Below are 21,201 nucleotides of genomic sequence, written 5' to 3'. Positions count from 1 at the left end.
GGCAGTGTTCTGGGGCACTGTCTGCGGCCGGGAGCGTTCTGGGGCATCGTCTGCGGCCGGCAGCTTTCTGGGGGCACCGCCTTCGGCCGACAGTTTTCTGGGGGCACCGTCTGCAGGGCTCCGTCTGCGGCCGGCACTGTACTGGGGGCACCGTCTGCGGCCGGCACTGTTCTGGGGGCACCCTCTGCGGCCGACAGTGTTCTGGGGGCACCCTCTGCGGCCGACGCTGTTCTGGGGGCAACGTCTGCCGCCGACAGTGTTTTGGGGGCACCGTCTACGGCAGACAGTGTTCTGGGGGCACCCTCTGCTGCCGGCAGTGTTCTGGGGACACCGTCTGCAGCAAGAACTTTTCTGGGGGGCACCTTTTGCGTCCGGCAGTGTTTTGGGGGCACCGTCTGCGTCCAGCAGAGTATTGAGGGCACCGTCTGCGTCCGGCAGTGTTCTGGGGGCACCGTGTGCAGCCAACAGTGTTCTGGGAGCACCATCTGTGGCCGGCAGTGTTCTGGGGGCACCCTCTGCGGCCGACAGTGTTCTGGGGGCACCGTCTGCGGCCGACAGCGTTCTGGGGGCACCGTCTGCGGCCGACAGCGTTCTGGGGGCACCGTCTACGGCAGTGTTCTGGGGGCACCCTCTGCTGCCGGCAGTGTTCTGGGGACACCGTCTGCAGCAAGAACTTTTCTGGGGGGCACCTTTTGCGTTCGGCAATGTTTTGGGGGCACCGTCTGCGTCCGGCAGTGTTCTGGGGGCACCGTGTGCAGCTAACAGTGTTCTGGGAGCACCATCTGCGGCCGGCAGTATTCTGGGGGCACTGTCTACGGCCGACAGTGTTCTGGGGGCACCCTCTGCTGCCGGCAGTGTTCTGGGGACACCGTCTGCAGCAAGAACTTTTCTGGGGGGCACCTTTTGCGTCCGGCAGTGTTTTGGGAGCACCGTCTGCGTCTGGCAGAGTATTGGGGGCACCGTCTGCGTCTAGCAGTGTTCTGGGGGCACCGTGTGCAGCCAACAGTGTTCTGGGAGCACCATCTGTGGCCGACAGTGTTCTGGCGGCATCGTCTGCGTCTGGCAGTGTTCTGGGGGCACCGTGTGCAGCCAACGGTGTTCTGGGAGCACCATCTGCGGCCAGCAGTGATCTGGCGGCATCGTCTGTGGCCGGCAGTGTTCTGGGAGCTTCGTCTGAGATAGGCAGTGTATTAGAGGCACCATCTGGGCGCCAGCAGTGTTCTGGGGGCACCGTCTGTGGCCGGCAGTGTTCTGGGTCACAGTCTGTGGCCGACAGTGTTCTGGGGGCACCGTCTGCGGACGGCAGTGTTCTGGGGGCACCGTCTGCGGACGGCAGTGTTCTGGGGGCACCGTCTGCGGACGGCAGTGTTCTGGGGGCACCGTCTGCGGACGGCAGTGTTCTGGGGGCACCGTCTGCGGCCCGCATAAGTCTGGGGGCACCGTCTGCGGACGGCAGTGTTCTGGGGGCACCGTCTGCGGACGGCAGTGTTCTGGGGGCACCGTCTACGGACGGTAGTGTTCTGGGGGCACCGTCTGCGGCCCGCACAAGTCTGGGGGCACCGTCTGCGGCCCGCATAAGTCTGGGGGCACCATCTGCGGACGGCAGTGTTCTGGGGGCACCGTCTGCGGACGGCAGTGTTCTGGGGGCACCGTCTACGGACGGTAGTGTTCTGGGGGCACCGTCTGCGGCCCGCACAAGTCTGGGGGCACCGTCTGCGGCCCGCATAAGTCTGGGGGCACCATCTGCGGACGGCAGTGTTCTGGGGGCACCGTCTGCGCCCACTTCCCCTCTCATGCCCACATGTATCCTTCTCCTTGCAGCCATTTATGATAACAGATGCTTACTTTAACCCCTTTATGCCCCAGTTTCCCGCCCAGACTCACCCGGCCTTCCCTCCCTGAGCCCCACGACCAGGCCCCGCCGCCTCCCCGTTCTCTCCGGTCACTCTCGGCCGCCGCCGGTGTTTCGTTGCCATAGTGAGAGCTGACTGCAGATCGGCGCTCAGACGTGGAGCCTGCACATTGGCCAGTGCTGAGCCAGGCCAGAGTAACGGAGGCCAGAGCACCGCAGACATGGATGGGTGAGCGCTTCCCTGTTACACTGCGCACATCCCCCTGCCCTGTACAGCGCCCACCAGGGGGACTAAAAGTCTCAGCATGCCTTCTCTATCCCTGGGAGTCATCATCCCTTCAGGGACTATAACAACCAGCAAATGTAGCCATGTTGATAACTGCTTTCAGGAATTACTGACAAGCTGTGGCCAATAATCGGGCAGCTCTGGGGGTACAGAGGGCACAGCTGTGGCATAGGACCCTTCTCTCACTCACCTAGAACATGTGGCTCTCTGACTGCAAGCCCAGACTCCCAGCATGCCCTGACAACCAGACCCTGCGTGGGCACGCTGGGAGTTGTAGTTCTGCAACCACTTAAATGCTGCAGGTTGGAAATAAGAGGACGGCAGTGCTATAAGGCTGAGTGCAGGCGTACTTTTTTGCCCAGTGGATTTTTCCACGCAGAATTGAAGAAATCCGCAGGTCATTTTTCCTGCGGATTTCTTCCTTTTTTCTTGCGGTTTTTGTGCGGTTTTCCCCTGTGGATTTCCCCCTGCGGATTTGGAGAATGGAGCAGGTGGAAAACCTCACAAAAGTAGTGACATGCTGCATATTTTGAACCACAAGAAAACCGCGCGGAAAAATCCGCAGCGTCTGCACAGCGGTTTTTTTTCTATTGACTTACATGCTACTGTACATCACAATGCGGATATGCAGCGTTTCTGGGCGGTAAAATCCGCTGCGGATCCATTGGAAATCTGCATCGTGTGCATATGGCCTCAATGACGCGTGGCGGGGTCCGGCTTCTGAGAGGGACCCTCACAAGACCCCATAATACAGCAGTATCCCCCCCATGTTACCTCTGGACGGCCCCTTAATCAGCCAGCTGTCATTTTTGCGCTTTCGCTTCTCTTTTTCTCACAAGACCCACGACCTGTTTTTCCGTCATCATAGCCGTATGGTGGCATTTTTTCTTTCCTGTGGAGAGAGTTGTAGTTTTTATTTCACCATATAGTGTACGGAAAAACGATAAAAGGAATCTCCACGTGCGAGGAAATGGTTAAAAAAAAGCAATTCCGCTATTGTTTTGTTAGTACATATGAAGTTTTTATTGCATTTTTTTGGTGGTGAGGTGAAGTAATTATATATTTTTGTAGGGTGAACGTTTATGGTTGAAGCAATATCGAAAAAGTTTTTGTTTTGCCTATTTTTCTTTTCTTTTTTTTGGATAGAAAGGGGGAAGCATGGTTTTAACTTTAATTTTTCTTTTTAGATTTTTTTTTTAAGCAATTTTTACCCCTCAAATTATATCCTTTAGTCCATCAGTGACTGTATACTACAGTTGTTCAGTATCTTGGTCTCCTATAGGAGTCTAAAGCTGGCCCCCGGGCTGGCGTGGCTACTATCCGCACCCTGAGATCGCAGGCAGTGGATCGGGGGGGAGCATCGGCGACCAAAGAGAGGCGAAGCTGGGACGACGATACTTAAATGCTGCTGTCAGTGATTGACAGCAGCATTTCAATTGGATAAACAGCAATTACAACAGGAGACTCCAGTCGCTGCTGTTAGAGGCAGCTGTCAACTGCTCCGTAACAGGCTCAGCTCCTGATCCCGCACCAAGACAGGCCTAAGCCATATCTTTGTTACAGATTTTCTGTGTGAAATCAGTGCATGCCAATTTCTATTTAATAACAGCAAGCTGAGATCTCGAACACTTATAGGGTTAATAACCAATGCCAACCTCTCAAGGAAATCACAGACCCCATTAGTCAAGAGTAAGAAGTCCCATCACTAACTTTTGCGCCATTTTCCCTCTCACCTCAGGCAACATAACGACACCAACAATGGCGAGTTCACCGCGGAGAAAAGAGCAAGTGTCAAGATGATCATTGTCCATCTAGACCTTAAAGGGGCTCCTCCAAAAGTCTCCTACCTGGCTGAGGTAACAGACATAGCCTACTGTCTGTAATATATTGTTTAGCTTGACGTAAAATTCATTAAATCTGGCATCCAGTAGGAAATCATACTCTGATGATAACAGGGAACAGTGGATGTTTCTCAATAGTTTTTCAAAGTTTGGGACATTTTTTTCTTTCTAGGTTTTGCCCCTCTTCTCTTCCCTCGGAGCCACCGGGCTGCTGATAGAATATGAAGACACTTTTCCATATTACGAAGAACTCCTCCCGCTGCGAGCTGCTCACGCCTACAGGTGGTCACAGCCCCTATAGTAATTGGTCATTGTGCAACACGATAAAAGGAAAACTGTACCCATCAGTGGTGCAGTAATCAGTAACAAGAGACAAGGCTATGACATTTAACTATCATAATACTGACCCTGTGCAAGAATATAACTACTATAATACTGCCCCATGTACAAGAATATAACTACTATAATACTGCCCCTATGTACAAAAATTTAACTACTATAATACTGCTCCTATGTACAAGAATATAACTACTATAATACTGCCCCCTATGTACAAGAATATAACTACTATAATACTGACCCCTATGTACAAGAATATACCTACTATAATACTGCCCCCTATGTACAAGAATATAACTACTATAATACTGCCCCTATGTACAAGAATATAACTACTATAATACTGCCTCTATGTACAAGAATATAACTACTATAATACTGCCTCTATGTACAAGAGTATAACTACAATCATACTGCCCCCTATGTACAAGAATATAACTATTATAATACTGCTCCTGTGTACAAGAATATATCTACTATAATACTGTCCCCTATGTACAAGAATATAACTACTATAATACTGCCCCTATGTACAAGAATATAACTACTATAATACTGTCCCCTATGTACAAGAATATAACTAATATAATACTGCCCCTTATGTACAAGAATGTAACTACTATAATACTGCCCCATGTACAAGAATATAACTACTATAATACTGCCTCCTATGTACAAGAATATAACTACTATAATACTGTCCCCTATGTACAAGAATATAACTACTATAATACTGCCCCCTATGTACAAGAATATAACTACTATAATACTGCCCCTATGTGCAAGAATATAACTACTATAATACTGCTCCTATGTACAAGAATATAACTACTATAATACTGCCTCCTATGTACAAGAATATAACTTCTATAATACTGCCCCCTATGTGCAAGAATATAACTACTATAACACTGCTCCTATGTACAAGAATATAACTACTATAATTCTGCTCCTATGTACAAGAATATAACTACTATAATACTGCTCCTATGTACAAGAATATAACTACTATAATACTGCACCTATGTACAAGAATATAACTAAAATAATACTGACCCTTATGTATAAGAATATAACTACTATAATACTGCCCCTATGTACAAGAATATAACTACTATAATACTGCCCCCATGTATAAGAATATAGCTACTGTAATACTGCCCCTATGTACAAGAATATAACTACTATAATACTGCACCCATGTATAAGAATATAACTACTATAATACTGCTCCGTACACAAGAATATAACTACTATAATACTGCCCCTATGTACAAGAATATAACTATAATACTGCCCCCATGTATAAGAATATAGCTACTATAATACTGCCCCTATGTACAAGAATATAACTACTATAATACTGCACCCATGTATAAGAATATAACTACTATAATACTGCCCCTATGTACAAGAATATAACTACTATAATACTGCCCCTATGTACAAGAATATAACTACTATAATACTGCCCCCATGTATAAGAATATAACTACTATAATACTGCCCCTATGTACAAGAATATAACTACTACAATACTGACATACCAGTTTGTTTCCCCCTTTAAATTGCTGATATTTTTGCAGTCCTCAAGAAATCCGTGAGATTCTGAGACTGGCACAAATTAACCATTTAGAAGTCATTCCTCTCATTCAGACGTTTGGACACATGGAGGTATGTACCATATGGATGGTGATGGGCTTTTCCTCCTGATCTCATGGTCCTAATTTCTGTGTTCTTTCTTTTTATAGTTTGTCCTGAAGCATAAGGAGTTTGCCCACCTGAGAGAGATCCCGATGTACCCGAACAGCCTAAACCCTCATAGGAAGGAGTCACACCAGCTTCTCCATGCCATGATAAGACAAATGATGGAGCTCCATCCTGGTCTACGCTGGCTTCATATCGGCTCAGATGAGGTACAATATCTTATACATATGCACTAATAGTAGAGGGGGTCCACAGGTCCACATCTGTTTATTAGGGGGGAGGGTACTCTACAACTGGCCCATCATTAGGGGTCCAAGACCAGACACTGAACCATCAGAAGCTGGTAGAAGATTTGACTTTCTGTTGCCCCAGAGCCACCAGGAAGAGAGAACATTATTTCTCCTTCGTCTCATTGGGGGACACAGAGACTGTGGGTGTGTGCTACTGCCGTCTGGAGGCTGACACTAGGCATACAAAAAACAAGTTAGCTCCTCCTCCGCCGCATACACCCTCGCCTCGATAGCGGGCGGAAACCAGTTTTTGCTTAGTGTCTTATGGAGGCACACGCAGTCTGGATCTCTCCAGACTATTTTTTTTTTTTTTTTTCTAGTTTACCATGAAGATGAGACAGGGGCGACGGATCCTATAGAAAGGGTCCGATCTCCCCAAACCAACAACGGGCGAGCACGCGTTGAGTATCGCCTCCGCGTATCCTTTCCCGCACCGAGGGACATATCTGGGACTTTTCCCCAGACATCTATTTTTTTCTTTGTTTTTTTGTTTTATGAAGATAAGACAGGGGCAACGCATCCTATTGAAAGGATCCGATTTCCCCAAACCAGCAACGGGCGACCACGTGCGAGTGTCCCTCCACGTTTCCTCTCCCACGACGTGGGACATTAGGCCAGACTTAGCCCTGTCCACCCCTAGGTATTGAAACCATGGGCTTGCACAGAGGCACAAGACTAGTCTGTGCGGCCCCCATGACTCCACCAACGCATGACGGCGGTGCTGCATGGCGGCAGACGGTCCCTCTCCTCGCCCCGGCAAGGCGGTTGGAGTTAGGGTGCCTGCACCGTCTTAACCAGAGTACCTCAGGTATGTGCTGGAGCGAGTGGAGGGCCCTGGGCAGCGTTTTCGGAAAGGCACGCTTTCCCCTTTCTCTCCCCCCCCCACACACCTTTCCCTCCGCTCCTCTAACCTGGTTCGCCTCCCTCCGGGTATTGGCGCGGTCCGGGAGCCTGTGGGGAGCTGCAGCCGGATGGCCGAGGTAGCGGTCTGCCGCAGGCGGGCGGACTGGCTCTAATTTAGCCCGCGTGGGCCGCGGGCGGAAGCGCCGCACTGGGCGCATGTCATCTCCGGCGCCGCCCCCCCCGTCGTCAGCCGGGCATGGGGAGGCGGGCGGCCGGGGTAGCGGTCGGGCGGACCGCTTCTAAATTTAGCCCGCGGCTTCGGCCTGGGCCTCGGGCGGAAGCGCCGCCTTGCGCCTTGGAGATGGGGGGCGGGCGCCGGATTAAATTGAGGCCCCGGCGGCAAGGCAGGGTAGGCCGCGATCACAGAGGAATCGCAGCCTACCAGGAGTGAGGCGCGAACTGAAGCACGGGGAGAGACGCGCAGGAGCGGGTAAGTGCCACCCCGTCCCGGAGCCATACTAAGGCACTACACAGTACCCTCCTCCCCCTCCGCCTACCCCCCCCCCCCCAAGCCTTTAAGGGATTTTTTGTGTGTGGGCCGACGCCAGCAGTATGTCTGGGAAAGGAAAAACGCAGTGGGGTGATGTTCCCACGAGCGCAAACTATTAAGTTATGTGAAGCCTGCGACTCCGAACGCGCCCAGGAGCCCTCCCCGGCGACAGAGCCCAGGGGTCTGGATCCCCCAGAATGGGCGTTATCACTCTCTCGGTCCATGGTTTCGCTCACGAAGGCGATTGAGACCCTTCAGGCCCCGGATAGGGGTAGAGATGACAGCTCGCCTGTTTGGGAGGGGTCATCCACCTCACAAGAGCCTCCGGCCTGCAGGGGCCGCACACTCTCTAGGCAGACGCACAGGAAAAGAGCCCGTACTGCGTCTCCTGGCCCCTCCGGTGCCTCAGCATCCGTGAGTGCGGCATCTCGCTCACCGTCACCATTTTCTGGGAGCGAGCAGAGTTCAGGTGATGACTGGGAATAGTCCTTGGACCTGGATACCCCGGGGTACCGGGAGACGGTAGACAGTCTTATTGAACCGCAGGTCATAAGGTATCCTTTAAGAAGACCAGGAGACAACATAGAGTATTTAGCACTCATCCTGAGTTCGAGGATATAGTGCAGCGGCATAGCGAACATCCAGACAAACGTTTTTCAGGACAAAAAACGCTGGAAACGAGATATCCGTTCGCATCGGAACTTTGTAAAAAATGGGCGGAATCTCCGGTAGTGGATCCCCCAGTGTCATGCCTAGCTTCAAGGTCCTTGTTGTCAGTACCTAGCGGTTCTTCCATTAAGGACCCCACGGATCGACTCATAGAAGGTTTAGCTCACTCGGTGTATGAAGCATCGGGATCAGCGCTCTTTCCTTTTGCGGCAACATGGGTAGCCAAAGCCATGATGTCATGGTCAGATTCTTTAAACAAGGTCCTACAGGATAGAGATTTGCCGACGGAAGTGGCGGAGATAGCAAGTCAGATCGCGATGGCGGGTGACTATTTAATTAATGCATCCTTGGATGCGGCTAATGGCGCGGCTGTAGCGGCAGCAAATGCAATCGCCATTAGGAGAGCCTTGTGATTAAGGTTATGGCGGGCTGATTCTATTTCTAAGAAGTCTTTGACTTCCCTGCCTTTTCAGGGTAATCGGCTATTTGGGGAGAAATTAGACAAGCTCATTTCAGATGCTACAGGGGGAAAAAACAGCTTCCTTCCACAGCAAAAGGTTATGCCGCCTTTTCGTCAACCTCAGGCGCGCTTTCGAGCATTTCGCACCCCCGGGTGGATGGTAGCGGCCAGTACCTCCACCCCAGCTCGCTATAACCAAGACAAGGAGCGTCAGGTCACGTATAGAACCAACCCGCTGGGTAGGATGCGGGGCCGCCCGCCCAGATCAAGGGGGGCCAGGTTCCAGAAGCCCTCAGCGAAATGACTCGAGGCATCCAGTACCCGAGGACAGCAGAGTAGGCGGACGTCTGCGCAGGTTCTGCCGCGTCTGGGTCACGGTGGCACGCGACGCATGGGTGGCAGAATTAGTGTGTTCCGGGTACAAAATAGAGTTTGTCAAAGATCCGCCAAGACGATTTTTTCTTTCCCGGCGTCCCAAAACAGAATCCCGGGCAGAGGCATTGCTAGGGGCCATCGAGGTGTTGCGGCGCAACGGGGTCATTGTCTCTGTACCAGAGTGCGAGAAGACCCAAGGATTTTATTCCAATCTGTTCGCAGTTCCCAAGAAGGACGGAACAGTAAGGCCGGTTCTGGACTTAAAGCTCCTGAACAGGTTCATCAGGGTCAGGCGTTTTCGCATGGAATCTCTCCGGTCGGTCATATCGTCCATGGAGCACGGAGAATATTTGGCCTCGATCGATGTCCAGAATGCCTACCTGCACATCCCTATTTTTCCCCCGCATCAAAGGTTCCTTCGGTTTGCAATCGAGGGCCGGCATTTTCAGTTTGTGGCCCTACCTTTCGGGTTGGCCACGGCCCCCAGGATATTCACGAAAGTGATGGCGGTCGTCATGGCCGTTCTACATTCTCGGGGCATAGTGGTTTTGCCGTACTTAGACGACCTCTTAGTAAAGGGGCCGTCCTTTCGGGCATGCGAGGAGAATGTGAGCATCACACTGGATACCCTATCTCGCCTAGGATGGTTGATCAACGGGAAGAAATCTTCCCTTACCCCAGCTCAGAGGATTTTATTCCTGGGGATGATTTTCGACACTTCCCGAGGGTTGGTAATTCTCCCTCAGGACAAGGCTCGGGCGCTCCGGCAGGGAGTCCGAAGTCTTCAACAACCGGACCCTCACACTATCCGGTTCGGGATGAGGGTTCTAGGAAGGATGGTGGCGGCGATGGAAGCAATTCCGTTTGCTCAATTTCATCTCCGTCCCCTGCAGCATGCTCTCTTAGCGGCTTGGGACGGGAGTCCGTTCTCCCTCGATCATCAGTGCAGGTTGCCCTCTCAGGTTCGACGGGCGCTTCAATGGTGGACACACGACTCCTCTCTTCGTCAGGGGAAGCCTTTTCCCCCAGATCATTGGTTGGTGATCACGACCGATACAAGTCTTTTCGGCTGGGGGGCAATCTTCCGGCACCACACGGCCCAGGGGCAATGGTCGCCTCAGGAGGCTCGTCTTCCGATCAACCTGTTGGAGATTCGAGCGGTGCGGTTGGCGCTGCAGCGTTTTCAGCACTTGCTAGCAGGACGCCCAGTCCGAGTTCAGTCAGACAACGCCACGGCAGTGGCGTACGTGAATCTCCAGGGAGGCACGCGCAGCTGGGCAACCATGCGCAAGATAGAGCATGTGCTCCGTTGGGCCGAGAGGCACCACTCGGCAATCTCAGCAGTTCACATACCAGGTGTGGAAAATTGGGCAGCAGATTTCCTAAGCCGACAGGGCGTTGCGGCCGGGGAATGGCCCCTTCACCCCGAGTTCTTCCAGCAGATTTGCCAACGGTGGGGGACTCCAGACGTGGATCTGATGGCGTCCAGGGAGAACGCCAAGGTGAGCACGTTTGTCGCTCGGTCTCAGGACCCGCGAGCGATCGCGGTGGATGCGTTGGTCCTACCGTGGAGCCAGTTTCGGCTCCCATACCTGTTTCCCCCACTGCCGCTTCTCCCAAGGGTCATCAGGAAGATCAAGACAGAGGGGGTCCCGGCAATTCTGCTGGCCCCGGACTGGCCCCGTCGAGTATGGTACGCGGATCTAGTGCAGCTCCTCGCAGACGTGCCTTGGCGTCTACCGGAACGGCCAGACTTACTGTCTCAGGGGCCGATCTGCCACCCGAACTTAGGGGCCCTGTGTTTGACGGCATGGCCGTTGAATCTTGGATTCTGACCCAGGCGGGATTTGGGCGTGAAGTGGTTGCGACAATGGTTAGCGCCCGGAAGCTGGCCTCGGCGAAAATTTATCATAACACTTGGAAGGTTTTCTTTCATTGGTGTCGAGAACACAGGGTTGCGCCATTATCCTTTTCAGTCCCCAACATCCTGGCTTTTCTGCAGTCCGGCCTGGACGCAGGGTTGGCGCCAAGTTCCCTTAGGAGGCAGATTTCGGCCTTGTCGGCCCTTTTTCAGCGAAAGATCGCTACCAATATGCAGGTCAGGACGTTCATTCAGGGGGTCTCTCATTTGGTGCCCCCCTATAAAGCACCCATAGACGCCTGGGACCTTAACCTGGTCCTGGGTGTCCTACAGGAAGCCCCGTTTGAACCATTACAGGAAATTTCATTGTCATATCTCTCCAGGAAGGTTGTATTCTTAGTAGCGATAACTTCCGTTAGGCGGGTCTCGGAGTTAGGAGCATTATCTTGCAGAGCTCCTTTTCTGACTTTTTTTAAGGATAAAGTAGTCCTTAGACCACCGCCACCTTTTCTGCCGAAGGTCGTGTCCTCTTTCCATATTAATGAGGACATTGTTCTGCCTTTGTTTTGACCAGCGCCAGTACACAGAGTGGAAAGGGCGCTCCACTCTTTAGATCTGGTAAGAGCTCTCAGGAGGTACGTGTCAAGGACAGCACCTTTTCGCCAGACGGACTCGTTGTTTGTGATTCCGGAAGGGCGCAGGAAGGGTCTCGCAGCCTCACGATCAACCATAGCCAGATGGATTCGCCTAACTATTCAGGAGGCTTACCGTATTAGAGGCGCACCGATTCCAACAGGGATAGGGGCGCACTCAACTCGGGCAGTGGGCGCCTCTTGGGCGCTTCGGCACCAGGCTTCGGCAGAGCAGGTATGCAAAGCAGCAACCTGGTCCAGCCTGCACACTTTTTGTAAGCATTACAATGTGCATACTCAGGCCTCGTCGGATGCGAGTCTGGGTAGGAAAATTCTCCAAGCAGCAGTGGCACACCTTTAGACAGGAGGGCATGCGGCTTGGATCGGTGAGTTGTGCTCCCACCCAGGGACTGCTTTAGGACGTCCCACAGTCTCTGTGTCCCCCAATGAGACGAAGGAGAAACATGGATTTTTGTGAGTACTCACCGTAAAATCCTTTTCTCCGAGACGCTCATTGGGGGACACAGCACCCACCCTGATAGCCAGTTGGCTCTTGTTTATTTAATTAGTATAATTCCTTATTTAATGTAGGGTGGTCCTTTTTCAGACATATGATTTTCTGCGTTAAGGCTAATTTTTGGATGTTCTCCTACTGCTTTTGCACTAAACTGGTTTCCGCCCGCTATCGGGGCGAGGGTGTATGCGGCGGAGGAGGAGCTAACTTGTTTTTTGTATGCCTAGTGTCAGCCTCCAGACGGCAGTAGCACACACCCACAGTCTCTGTGTCCCCCAATGAGCGTCTCGGAGAAAAGGATTTTACGGTGAGTACTCACAAAAATCCATGTTTTGCTGCAGCTTTATATGTCACCGAAGTATAAAGGAATCAGTGGTCAGAACTGTATATAAATACACACTTTTTACCTAGGTCTACTATCTTGGGGAGGGAGAAGAGTCCAAGAATTTTTTTTCTGAAAACGGGCAGACTGTTGAAGACCTCTTTATTTGCCACCTGAAGAAAGTAGCCTCACATGTGGTTTCCACATATCCAGGTGTCAAGCTCATCTCCTGGGATGATATGCTGAGAGGGGCATCTGCCCAGAAATTGACAGGTGGGAAGAGAGGGTGACTTCACAATTTTGATAGTGATGTATCTTCAGAGACCTGGATGCATGGCATTTCTCACTTCTGCTGCTTTCTGTCTTGGGTAGACTCTGGAGTGACCAAACTGGTGGAGCCGATGATCTGGGACTACACCCCAAACCTAGATGTTGACAATAGAGGTACCATAAATAATTATCTACTACAGGGTACCTAGCAATACATGCCACCGCCTACGGGAGGCACCACTGTGCTGTGATGATGCGGATTTCTTGCAGTCGCACTGATCGAAAAATACTCACAGAGCGGCTTCCAGAAGATCTGGCTGGCCAGTGCCTTTAAGGGGGCCACCGGGACCTCCCAGCAGCTCACCCTTATCGGACATCACTTGGAAAACCACAAACGTTGGCTAGAGGTGGTCCAGAAGATATCCCATGATATTCTGCAGGGAGTGGCCATCACTGGCTGGCAGAGGTACTTTCCTCACTAGTGTAATGTTAGCACCCCCATCTCGTTTGGGGGTTCCCTTTGTATTTACATTAGGAATTAATCACTGCTCAATACTTTTCAGGTACGACCACTTCTCAGTTCTGTGTGAGCTCCTGCCGGTGGGGATACCTTCTCTGGCCGTGTGTCTGGTGACACTGAAGAATGGTATGGTCCACCATACACAGCACTGTAGGAAAAAATTCTGCAGAGTAAGAAGCTTCCAAATATGCAAGTGTGAATAGATTATTTATTTTTATCAATTAACAAAATGCAAAGTTAATGAACGAAAGAGAAATCTAAACCCCATCAGTATTTGATGATCGTCCTTTGCCTCCCTCACTTCTTCTCCATACTTATCATTTGTACACAGGTTATGATGGAGCTCGGCAGGAGGTTGTCCCAAACATCTTGGAGAACTGACCGCAGATCTTCTCTGGATGTCACTTGTGCAGATCCCTCTGTCTCTTCATGTGATTCCAGACAGACCAGATGATGTGAGATCAGGGCTCTGTGGGGCCGGATCATCACTTCCAGGACTCCTCGATCTTAATGACATTGGGGTCGTTGTTCTGCTATAGAATAAAATTGGAGCCAATCAGACGCCTCCCTGATGGTGTTAAATGATTTATTACAAATTACAATTTTATTCTGCAGCAGAACAACAATCCCAAACATCCAGCCAATGTCATTAAGAGCGAGGAGTCCTGGAAGTGATGATCTGGCCCCACAGAGCCCTGATCTCACATCATCCCGTCTGTCTGGGATCACATGAAGAGACAGAGGGATCTGCACAAGTGACATCCACAGAAGATCTGCGGTCAGTTCTCCAAGATGTTTGGGACGTAAATGGCGGTCACCAAATACTCATGGGGTTTAGTTCATTCACTTTGCATTTTGTTAGTTGTTAAAATAAACTATCATCACTTCTATTTTATAAACTATTCTTACTTTGCAGATTTTTTCCACAACTGCCTAAAACTTTTACACAGATAGATATATGTTGGTAAACCTCTAAACTTGCTGGAAAGAGGGGGTCCGGCAACTAGACCTCCTTGCTGTTCTCTAGAAAAAAGGAGCCACAGCGCTAGTGAAGAAAATTAGCCTAGTACTGGGCAGGGGCTGCACCTCCGCATGCATTCTGCAGCCCCTAGTAATTGTAACATCGGCGGCTGTGCCTGCCGAAATTCCATCAGCTCCGTCTCACCTGCGCTTCTCCTCCCGCTCGCTCTCCCGTCCTTGCCCCCGTGCTGCTGGGGTCCCGTGCGCCACCCTTAGGCCGCGGGCGCGCGCCCGACCGCTCTCTTCACGCGGCCGGGGGCGTCGCTGAGGGGCAGGGCCGTGCTGATCTACTTCCGGGTATAAGGTATTTCAGGCGTCTTCCTTAAGGGGAAGACGCCTGGTAATTGTGTGGTGCTCCTGCACTATTCTGGCCGCTATAGTGCTTCTATAGTTCTCTAGCCATGTCTTTTCCTGGTCCCTGTCTGCCTTGTTCCTGTCTCCGTTCCTTGCCATCCCTCCGGTCTGTCCTCTCCTAGTCCAGTCCCTGCTACCTCCTGTCTATCGTCTGGTGTTATAGTCCCTTGCCTGGTCCCTGTCTTGCTGGTTCCCGTCCTCTGTCCGCCCGTTGTTATTCCTGCTTCTGGGTTCTCTACGCCTGCCTTTCCTCACCTTCCGTGCCTTCCTCCTGCTGCCCTTTTGGTAACCCTCCTCCTCCGGTACCCTCTGCTCAGGTACCCTAGTCTCTGTCCTGCATTCCAGTCCGCCTGTATCCTTATCTGTCCTTGAGCCGTCCCTCTTGGTTCCGACTGTCGCGGTTCTGACCCTTGTGGTCCTGCCCCTAATGATCCCTGTATAGGGGTCGGTTATCACTTGGCGCGCTCGGCCCAGGGGCTCCAGATCCGCGATCCAGAGGGTCCACTCCTGGACGTTGTCCGCTCCAGAAACGTCATCGTAATTGTGGGATCCCAGAGATCGGACCCCCCAATCTTGTTACTTTGCAGGGGGTGTGTTCTACCCTTTCTTGGCTAAAGCTTTATCAATGCAAGTTTTTTAAAGGTGCCATCCAGTATTACTAAAATATGGCTGTTTTCTTCCCGAAATAGTGGCACCTGATGTTCTCTGGTTGTGTCTAGTATTGCAGCTCAGCCTCCCAAAATCAGAAGACGGGTGGAGCTGCCATTTGTAACCTTGATCAATTTCTCACTTTTCACTCCCACCCCTAGGTGCATACTCTGAGCAGGTGGCCGCCTCGGTCCAGAATGTCTTAGGAATGTCTTCATTGGATACAGAAAACTACACTTGGTAAATGGAGGAGACTGTGTGTTGTTATGCAATTATCCATAAAATGGATTCAGTTCTGCTCATTGTTCAATATGGCCTCCACTACAGCCGTTTTCACCCCCAGCTTTCCCATACTCCTGAATATAGAGGCACAGGCATGTCTTTCCCGTACGCTATGGGAGCCACATTGGTTGTCACCCATCTTTCCCAGGAACAGAACACTTGGGCAGTCTTAATATCATGTTTTATTTTGCGGCAGTGAAGCTTCTGGCTCCTTCCCCGGCAGTGACGTTCTCATACTCATAACCCAAATCCTGTTCTTCCTGAAGGCTCCCACACAAGAGTTCCTAGAGAGAAACCGGTGAGTGCAAACCAAAAAGTGTGGGGATCTAATGTAGTATACAGGAGAATAAAGAGGCGAGGGGATCTAGTGTAGTATACAGGATGTGGTGCGGAGTTCTATTATAGTATACAGGAGGACAAAGAGGCGCAGGGATCTACAGTAGTACACAGATGGTGTGAGGATCAAGCATAGTATATAGGAGGTGGTGCATGGATCTATTATAGGATACAGGAGGCCAAAGAGTCAAGGGGATTTAGTGTAGTATACAGGAGGTGGTGCGGGGATCTATTATAGTACACCGGAGGACAAAAAGGCAAGGGGATTTAGTGTAGTATACAGGAGGACAAAGAGGCGCAGGGATCTACAGTAGTACACAGAGAATGGTGTGCAGATCAAGTGTAGTATACAGGAGGAGGTGCAGGGATCTAGTATAGTATACAGGGGGAGAAAGGCGCAGGGATCTACAGTAGAACACAGAAGATGGTGCGCGGATCAAGTATAGTATTCAGGAGGAGGTGCAGGGATATAGTATAGTATACAGAGGGAGAGGAGAGGGGCAGGGATCTAGTATAGTATACAGAGGGAGAAAGAGGGGCAGGGATCTAGTATAGTATACAGAGGGAGAAAGAGGCAGGGATCTAGTGTAGTATATTGGAGAGCAAAGAGGGGCTGGGATTTAGTGTGGTGTACAGGAGGGCAAAGAGGTGAGGGGATCTAGTGTAGTACACAAGAAGACAGAGGTGCGGAGATCTAGTGTAGTATACAGCAGATGGAGGTGCAGGGATTTAGTATACTATACAGCAGGAGATGGAGGTGCGGGGATCTAATATTGTATACAGCAGATGTAGGTGCGAGGATCTAGTATATTATACAGAAGGTGGTGTAGGTGCGAGGATTTAGTATACCATACAGCAAGAGATGGAGGTGCGTGGATCTAGTATTGTATACAGCAGGAGATGGAGATCTAATAATGTATACAGCAGATGTAGGTGCGAGGATCTAGTATATTATACAGGAGGTGGTGGAGGTGCGAGGATCTAGTGTACCATACAGCAGGAGATGGAGGTGCATGGATCTAGTATTGTATACAGCAGGAGATGGAGATGTGGGGATCTAATATTGTATACAGCAGGAGATGTAGGTGCGAGGATCTAGTATATTATACAGGAGGTGGTGGAGGTGCGAGGATCTAGTGTACCATACAGCAGGAGATGGAGGTGCGAGGATCTAGTGTACCATACAGCAGGAGATGGAGGTGCATGGATCTAGTATTGTATACAGCAGGAGATGGAGGTGCAGGGATCTAATATTGTATACAGCAGGAGATGGAGGTGCATGGATCTAGTATTGTATACAGCAGGAGATGGAGGTGCATGGATCTAGTATTGTATACAGCAGGAGATGGAGGTGCATGGATCTAGTATTGTATACAGCAGGAGATGGAGGTGCGGGGATCTAATATTGTATACAGCAGGAGATGGAGGTGCGAGGATCTAGTGTACCATACAGCAGGAGATGGAGGTGCGGGGATCTAATATTGTATACAGCAGGAGATGGAGGTGCGTGGATCTAGTATACCATACAGCAGGAGATGGAGATGTGGGGATCTAATAATGTATACAGCAGATGTAGGTGCGAGGATCTAGTATATTATACAGGAGGTGGTGGAGGTGCGAGGATCTAGTGTACCATACAGCAGGAGATGGAGGTGCATGGATCTAGTATTGTATACAGCAGGAGATGGAGATGTGGGGATCTAATATTGTATACAGCAGGAGATGTAGGTGCGAGGATCTAGTATATTATACAGGAGGTGGTGGAGGTGCGAGGATCTAGTGTACCATACAGCAGGAGATGGAGGTGCGAGGATCTAGTGTACCATACAGCAGGAGATGGAGGTGCATGGATCTAGTATTGTATACAGCAGGAGATGGAGGTGCGGGGATCTAATATTGTATACAGCAGGAGATGGAGGTGCATGGATCTAGTATTGTATACAGCAGGAGATGGAGGTGCATGGATCTAGTATTGTATACAGCAGGAGATGGAGGTGCATGGATCTAGTATTGTATACAGCAGGAGATGGAGGTGCATGGATCTAGTATTGTATACAGCAGGAGATGGAGGTGCGGGGATCTAATATTGTATACAGCAGGAGATGGAGGTGCGAGGATCTAGTGTACCATACAGCAGGAGATGGAGGTGCGAGGATCTAGTGTACCATACAGCAGGAGATGGAGGTGCGGGGATCTAATATTGTATACAGCAGGAGATGGAGGTGCGTGGATCTAGTATACCATACAGCAGGAGATGGAGATGTGGGGATCTAATATTGTATACAGCAGATGTAGGTGCGAGGATCTAGTATATTATACAGGAGGTGGTGGAGGTGCGAGGATCTAGTGTACCATACAGCAGGAGATGGAGGTGCATGGATCTAGTATTGAATACAGCAGGAGATGGAGGTGCGGGGATCTTATATTGTATACAGCAGGAGATGGAGGTGCGAGGATCTAGTATATTATACAGGAGGTGGTGGAGGTGCGAGGATCTAGTGTACCATACAGCAGGAGATGGAGGTGCGTGGATCTAGTATTGTATACAGCAGATGTAGGTGCGAGGATCTAGTATATTATACAGAAGGTGGTGTAGGTGCGAGGATCTAGTATACCATACAGCAAGAGATGGAGGTGCGTGGATCTAGTATTGTATACAGCAGGAGATGGAGATGTGGAGATCTAATAATGTATACAGCAGGAGATGTAGGTGCGAGGATCTAGTATATTATACAGGAGGTGGTGGAGGTGCGAGGATCTAGTGTACCATACAGCAGGAGATGGAGGTGCGTGGATCTAGTATTGTATACAGCAGGAGATGGAGATGTGGGGATCTAGTATAGTACACAGCAGGAGTTGGAGGTGGGGGATCTAGTATAGTATACAGCAGGAGATGGAGGTGCGAGGATTTAGTATAGAATGAGAAAACATGATGAAAGATTCATATATCGGTACACTGTGTCCATTATCTTCTTACAGATTTGTCATGGGTTGGTTCAGCTCGTTTCACAGAAAGAGAAAAATGATCCATCCCATAATGGTGCAGCAGATAGAACCAGAAGCAGTGAGGTAAGTGATGCACAGCAGTCATATTGTGTCTAAGGTCAGATTCACACATCCGTGATTCCCTGGCAGAATACACACAGCAGTACACAGACTGGCTGCAGGTCTCTGGACCCTAACACATCAGCCTCATATGAATCTATTGGGCGGTCGGGTCATGAGATTCGCAGCCAGTCTGTGCTCTGACCATGAAACACAAATTTGTGAATCCAGCCTCGGACTAATATCTTGATAGCGTACAGGCAACATACAAATATTTACTTCATAGAGGCAGTATAGTAGTTATATTCTTGTACATGGGGCAGTATTATAGTAGTTATATTCTTGTACATATGGGGCAGTATTATAGTAGTTATATTCTTGTACATAGGGGGCAGTATTATAGTAGATATATTGTTGTATAAAGGAGCAGTATTATAGTAGATATATTCTTGTACATAGTGACAGTGTTATAGTAGTTATATTCTTGTACATAGAGGCAGTATTATAGTAGTTATATTCCTGTACATAGGGAGCAGTATTATAGTAGTTATATTCTTGTACATAGGGGGCAGTATTATAGTAGATATATTGTTGTATATAGGAGCAGTATTATAGTAGTTATATTCTTGTACATAGTGACAGTGTTATAGTAGTTATATTCTTGTATATAGGGGCAGAATTATAGTAGTTATATTCTTGTATATAGGGGCAGTATTATAGTAGTTATATTCTTGTACATAGTGACAGTGTTATAGTAGTTATATTCTTGTATATAGGGGCAGTATTATAGTAGTTATATTCTTGTATATAGAGGCAGTATTATAGTAGTTATATTCTTGTACATAGGGAGCAGTATTATAGTAGTTATATTCTTGTACATATTTAGTAATGTCTTTTCTCTGATATTAGTCTCCTGTCTAATTGGACTTTATTACTGGGAGATCTTCAAGCAGCTTTGCTCAAGATCTTTCCTGATGTTGCTGTGGATGAATGGATGGAGGAACATTTAATGCCATATTACGTCCAACTTCAACAACTAGTGCAAGATCTTAATACTGCCCTGGAGAACCAGACATAAATGGGTCCTCACCATGAATCATCTGCTTCTGAGCCTCAGTTATGACTTTCTATCTGTTGAAGTTTTTATTTCAGGCTCAGTCCTTTCCAATTTCTCTCATCTTGAATTACATAGTAATATACTGTACTCTAGTTACATCCAGAGCTGCATTCACAATTCTGCTGGCTGACACTTGAAATCCATCCACACTGTGCTGACTCACATCTAATGCAGTGTACTCAATGCAGACGTTTAGGGCTTGATTCATCATTCATGATTTTTGTTATTTCACTTTTCTTGCGGTGCTCGCTGACTGTTTTTATGCCAGTGGCACACGCGGTGCTCGCTGACTGTTTTTATGCCAATGGCACACGCGGTTCAGGAATTGAGTGCAAAATCAGAAATGCTCTTTATTTCCTGTTCAACGGTTTGGTTACTTTTTCTAGCAGTAAGTCTCTGAAATGGAAAGATTAATATGGTGCAAAAAAGGCACAAAAACAACAAACCGGCACAAATGTGGCAATGCATCTAACCTTTAGGCTGTGTGCACACGCTGCGGATTTTGCTGCGGTTCCGCAGCGGTTTTGGCCGCTGCGGACCTGCAGCAGTTTTTGCTGCGGTGTACAGTACCATGATTCCCTATGGGAATCAAAAACCGCAGTGCAGACGGTGCGGAATTTTCCGCGCGGATTATCTGCGGTTTTCAATCCGCAGAAAGAATTGACATGTCAATTCTTTCTGCGGATTCTCCTGCGGTTTGCCATCTCCTCTATTGAGGAGATGAAAAACCGCAGGTAAAACCGCAGGTCTTTTGACCTGCGGTTTCACCTGCGGATTTTACAAAATCCGCGCGGATTAATCCGCACCTAATCCGCAGCGTGTGCACACAGCCTTAGAGGGCCGCCTAGGGAATCTGATCTAATTTAGCCACAATGGACCCATTAAAATTCTTGGTGCAGCTTTGGATGTGAATGGAGGATAAGATGGTCAATGCCATTGTTTGTAAATCAAATATTTTACTGTATAGATTAAAACTAATTTTTTTACTTTCTGCCAAACAAAATGCGCAATTTACCATCATTTCTTTAATTCAGCAACTAATAGTCCGGAAAGAAACGCCGCACATTG

General features: G+C 49.4%; 2 protein-coding genes across 4 annotated transcripts in view; one reads left to right on the top strand and one right to left on the bottom strand.

The window, feature by feature from the left end:
• Window positions 1-2,442, bottom strand: part of OGFOD3 (2-oxoglutarate and iron dependent oxygenase domain containing 3) — a 149,928-nt gene extending 147,486 nt beyond the window's left edge. Inside the window, exon 1 of one of the 2 annotated variants that reach the window (XM_073559703.1) lies at window positions 2,329-2,442. In XM_073559703.1, the coding sequence (XP_073415804.1) occupies window positions 2,329-2,372 (44 nt within the window). In that variant the 5' untranslated portion in view covers window positions 2,373-2,442. Of the gene's footprint in view, window positions 1-1,884; window positions 2,079-2,328 lie in introns of those variants that run through there. The other variant, XM_073559702.1, reaches the window with a different exon arrangement.
• On the top strand, window positions 1,949-21,136 carry HEXD (hexosaminidase D). Of its 2 annotated transcripts, none has more exons than XM_073559699.1 (13): window positions 1,949-2,081; window positions 3,877-3,994; window positions 4,152-4,261; window positions 5,905-5,992; window positions 6,070-6,234; window positions 12,631-12,814; window positions 12,914-12,985; window positions 13,082-13,277; window positions 13,375-13,457; window positions 15,515-15,593; window positions 15,832-15,933; window positions 18,951-19,040; window positions 19,926-21,136. In XM_073559699.1, the coding sequence occupies exons 1-13, from the start codon at window positions 2,074-2,076 to the stop codon at window positions 20,092-20,094; spliced, it is 1,464 nt and encodes a 487-aa protein (XP_073415800.1). In that variant the 5' UTR covers window positions 1,949-2,073; the 3' UTR covers window positions 20,095-21,136. The 2 variants fall into 2 exon arrangements, with proteins under 2 accessions (XP_073415800.1, XP_073415802.1); XM_073559701.1 differs by lacking the exon at window positions 1,949-2,081 and adding an exon at window positions 2,293-2,440.
• The last annotated feature ends 65 nt before the right edge of the window (window positions 21,137-21,201 follow it).

Source organism: Dendrobates tinctorius, unplaced genomic scaffold (assembly GCF_039654945.1).
Source record: "Dendrobates tinctorius isolate UK_male_01 unplaced genomic scaffold, ASM3965494v1 ptg000014l, whole genome shotgun sequence".
In the NCBI taxonomy this organism is placed as follows: Eukaryota; Metazoa; Chordata; class Amphibia; order Anura; family Dendrobatidae; genus Dendrobates; species Dendrobates tinctorius.
The sequence above is the reverse complement of the archived record's forward strand: the minus strand, read 5'-3'. Positions and strand labels throughout refer to the sequence as shown.

What these genes read in the sequence shown, in the direction of transcription:
- HEXD (XM_073559699.1), top strand. An exon ending in TCTGGTGACACTGAAGAATG is followed by an intron (nt 13,458 to 15,514) that starts GTATGGTCCACC and finishes TCCCACCCCTAG; the next exon opens with GTGCATACTCTGAGCAGGTG. An exon ending in GATACAGAAAACTACACTTG is followed by an intron (nt 15,594 to 15,831) that starts GTAAATGGAGGA and finishes ATTTTGCGGCAG; the next exon opens with TGAAGCTTCTGGCTCCTTCC.